This window comes from Alosa sapidissima, chromosome 9, assembly GCF_018492685.1.
Source record: "Alosa sapidissima isolate fAloSap1 chromosome 9, fAloSap1.pri, whole genome shotgun sequence".
Classification (NCBI taxonomy): domain Eukaryota; kingdom Metazoa; phylum Chordata; class Actinopteri; order Clupeiformes; family Clupeidae; genus Alosa; species Alosa sapidissima.
Genome location: NC_055965.1, coordinates 22331401 through 22335690, shown reverse-complemented (window position 1 = coordinate 22335690; position 4290 = coordinate 22331401). Strand labels below are relative to the sequence as shown.

Here is a 4290-nt window from a genome sequence, read left to right as displayed (position 1 = left end):
AGGGGCGGGCGAGAGAGTCTTCATTCGCCCTGTAATGAGTAATTTAACCATATACCGACTTACGAAGATGAGTAATTAACACGAAAACGTTGCCTGGTGTCCCTTTACAGTAAAAGATGCGAAGGGTTAACTTTTTCAAAGTTAGCCTAATTAGAAGAGCGAAGGGTTAACTTTTTCAAAGTCAGCCTACTTAGAAGAGCGAAGTGTTAACTTTTTCAAAGTTAGCCTACTTAAAAGAGCAAAGTGTTAACTTTTTCAAAGTCAGCCTGCTTAGAAGAGCGAAGTGTTTTTTTGTTAGACAATAGTGCGAGTGTGGCTCTGGAACAACCCAGTGTAGCATTCAACATTCACGCCAACCACATTCTTTGCCTGAACTTACATGTAATGATCCATAACACTACTGCAAGAAAGGGGTGGTGTGTGTGTGTGTGTGTGTGTGTGTGTGTGTGTGTGTGTGTGTGTGTGTGTAATGATCCATAACACTGCAACGAGGGGGGGGGGGGGGGGGTAGAGAGGAATAGAGAGGATGTGGGAAAAGATAAGAGAGAAAGAGTTTGTGAGAAAAGAAGAGCAAAAGAAGAGATGGAGGAGAAGTCAAAGAGAACAGTATGTGAAAGATAAAGAGACAATGGCTCCTACAACAAAAGACTGACAGACAGAAAGAGACGGGCTTGAGATTTAGCTTATATATGCAGTAAGTAATAAGTGCACAACAGGCGGACAATGATGAAGAAAAATGTACAAAACAGACAAAGGTGATATCACACAGCAGAGCAGAGGGAAGAGTGGAAGTGGGGGAATAGCATGACAAAACAAAGAGGAAGGAACAAGCTAACTAGCTACATGTATGATACTATGCTATGGAACAAGCTAACTAGCTACATGTATAATACTATGCTATGGAACAAGCTAACTAGCTACATGTATGATACTATGCTATGGAACAAGCTAACTAGCTACATGTATGATACTATGCTATGGAACAAGCTAACTAGCCTAGATGTGAGGCCTGTTTCCAGTTAAAATACTAAAGAACTCCATCCCACTCCCATTATTACACTGTAAATAACGGAACACATAAACAGCAAATAGAGGAAGAGAGATGGACAGAAGGATTGAGAGAGACAGGGAGAGAGAGAGAGAGAGAAGAGAGAGAGAGTAATATCTTGAGACTGAGCGGAGGGGTGGTGCATGACATGAGAAACACAGGGGGCAGAGGCTGAGACTCAGTGAATGAGAAACACAAGTGGAACTGGTGGGAATCCTTGGATTAAATCCCACAAGAGACACAGAGAGGGAGGAGAGATGGGTAGGAGGCACAGAGTGTTAAGGTATGAGAAAGAGAGAGAGAGAGAGAGAGAGAGAGAGAGAGAGGGAGGGAGCGAGCGAGAGCTGATGAGTGGCTGGGATGGAATGTGGGGGTCAAAATCCCAGAAGCTCTACAGGGACCCAAACCAAAAGAGAGAGGGAGGGAGAGAGAAATAGAGAGATAGAGAGATAGAGAAAGAGAGACTGGACAAGATGCCAGACACTGAATTAATTAAAAACCTCTCTAACCACACTCCCACACAATGCATTTGCCACACTGAATTGTAAACACTACATACAGGGTACAGAAAGCAGTCACACACACACACACATACACGGATACAGTAGTGTAGATAGCATGATTATATTCTAGTAGACACTTATTGCTTGTGGATAGTGTCACGTCTGACAGCAAAATAATCCATCAACAAGTTGTTGGCAATGACTCAGCATAGGCCCATCATCCTCATCTCATCTCTCTGCTCTCTCTCACTCTGCTCTCTATCCCTCTGTTTGTTCATCTCTTTTTCTGTCTTCTTTCTATCCCTTTTGTGTTTGTTTCTCCATAGTTTGGGTGCCATCTTTGAACACAGTGTTTTACAAATCATTTGTACCCTATTTAAACTATACAGAAATTTAATACAGTACCACGGAGGAGCTATTTCGCAATCTTCTTTAGTGCGCACTGCTGTTTTGAGAAGTTTGTTCAGCCTTGTTGGAAATGGCCTGTTATGTAGTTAACTCCATTCAATTGCGTAACTTCGCTCCATCCTCTACTCAAGGTTAAGTCACTGCGCTTGGCAGCAACTCGGCAAACGGGGGAGAGTTAGGGCAGTTCAAAGTGTCAACAAAATTCTAAACAAGCGGATTATATAATTGTTTATAGTGAACACAATTCCCTTGTCGCGCTGTTCCTGTGAACTCGGATTGTTATGGAAACCCCGGAGTTCCCTGGCAAGCTTCCAGCCAGCTGGCAGCGCGAAACGAGCACGTGCATGCCCCCGCGGGCTCGGGGCGCAATATGGGAACGAGACGGCCTAAGGTTTCATCGATGAAAAGCTGTCGCCTTAAAACAGTTCTGTGGGTTAAAACGATTAGTTAAATATTTTTCGGGTAAGATGTTGCATGACAGGAAGCATGTAGGCTATGGTTTTGTGGTGTGTGTGTTGCGTGACAAATCGACACTCATCTCTCTCTCCGTGCAATGCACGCGCGTGTGTTTGTATGTGTGTGTGACAGAGTTAGAAGGTTTTTTTTTTTTTTTTCAAAACCCACAGGCACACATCTTTTCTACAGCCTTCGAGAGCAATGGTGTAAATGCTTTACCCAACCGCAGGGCTAAACAGGCAGTCTGAAACTAATGACAGCCTCTACTGTTACTTACCTACAAATAAGCAAAGTAAGTCCAAGCCAACGAGCAGGCGTCTTTTAGATAGCGCTCCATACTGGGTTTCAGATAAGTCCTTGATTACGTTCCCTTCAACCGGTGCCCCGGGGCCGCAATTATCAGCTGGTTGCATACTGCCTATACTTGGACTAAATTTCTCCTGCATTTATCCACTTTTGTACTTTAAAAATAAGTTTTAAAAACGTCAATAGCCGATTTAAGTTATTTGAATTAACTAATTTGGCTTAAAAACTCGCCAAACGATAAACCTAGCTAAGGTTATCTAAACCGACTTTAGTGAAGTGACAGCTAAGAAAATGTTCAGCTCTTGTCGGAACGTTGTTCTCCACAGCCGTACCATAACTACGAGAATACTTCCAGACATATGGTCATAAAACGCTAGGCGTGTTAGCGGGCGTTACAGCATGTCATTCCTCAAATATGAAATTTCTTGGAGAGGAAAACTGCGCGAGGATTGCGAAATTCTGTCCGGTTCATTTTTCTCTCCCCCCGCGTGTCCTCTCAGATAACACATCCTCTCTTTCTCTCTATCTTTCTCTCTCTGTCTCGGTCTCTCTGTCCGTCCCTCCCTCCTGTCCTGTGCATGTGTGCGTCTGTTGGTTGGTGTTTCTGCGCCGCTGCAAACGCACGCAAGTTCACTGGCTTCCCCCATCTGTGTCCTAACTGAGAATTAAGAATTAGACATTCTACGTAATTAAGTAGGCCAAGCCTACTCTATATATCCGCATTCATTTTTGTGAAATCAGTAGCCCGCATACGTCGGACGTGGAGCATTCCAATTGTTACTCTGATGGAGAGCTCAAAATACCATACGTTTCACCTGTTTACACACCTAAAAATAAAAACACTTAACAAAAAGTCGTTAAACTTCCACGAATTCAATTTCAGACAGATAATCGAATTGCCGAAAAGTCAATAGTGGCCTACAACTGGAGCAGCTCTAGACAATCGCCTTGGTTATCAGAAGCTGCTGCTACTGCCAAAAGTAGCGCACGGGGTGCATAAACGCAGAGAGGTCTTGTTTAGCCTAGGCTACCCTTAAAGACGGAGCGTTAGAGAGAGTCAGTGTGAATACTTGAAGGGGTTTCTCTAAGAGGTTGCGGAGTTGCTTTCGTTTTGACTCTGAGGTGTAAATTTAGTAGGCTACTTCATTTTAATACAGAACTCAAAACATATAACTCGGTCAGAGGTCTCCATTTAGTGGTAAAGCGATCTACACCTTGAGCTATAGGTTGATGTGTTTTTACCCCTGAAACTATTTTAAATAAAAACAATTCTGATCCAAGGGAAATGTCTGACTGTGTGTGACTATTTGTACCAGTCATTTCTTGAATTATGTCTTTACATGTTGCAGTCTCACTCTGTGCGACTCTGTAGCTTTCTTGGTCTCACAGCGCCACCATGTGGTTACACACTCATATCAGAAGGACTTGTGCGAGCTCTACACTTTGCACTGCTTGTAATGTAAGAAGATTAATTACAATGTAACCACCACATGTAGCAGGAATGCATGAGTATGTGTGAGGATGATCTTTCCTCTCCTGTTTGCAGGTGCCTGTGAGCTTACACTGGAC

General features: G+C 43.3%; 1 protein-coding gene across 3 annotated transcripts in view; it reads right to left on the bottom strand.

Moving 5' to 3' along the window:
* LOC121718081 (phospholipid phosphatase 3-like) overlaps positions 1–3377 on the bottom strand; it is a 12257-nt gene extending 8880 nt beyond the window's left edge. Inside the window, exons 1-2 of one of the 3 annotated variants that reach the window (XM_042102925.1) lie at positions 2898–3376; positions 2693–2848 (exon numbers count right to left, since the gene is read on the bottom strand). In XM_042102925.1, the coding sequence (XP_041958859.1) occupies positions 2693–2828 (136 nt within the window). In that variant the 5' untranslated portion in view covers positions 2829–2848; positions 2898–3376. Of the gene's footprint in view, positions 1–2692 lie in introns of all 3 variants that reach the window. The other 2 variants (XM_042102924.1, XM_042102922.1) reach the window with 2 other exon arrangements.
* Between the last annotated feature and the right edge of the window lie 913 nt (positions 3378–4290).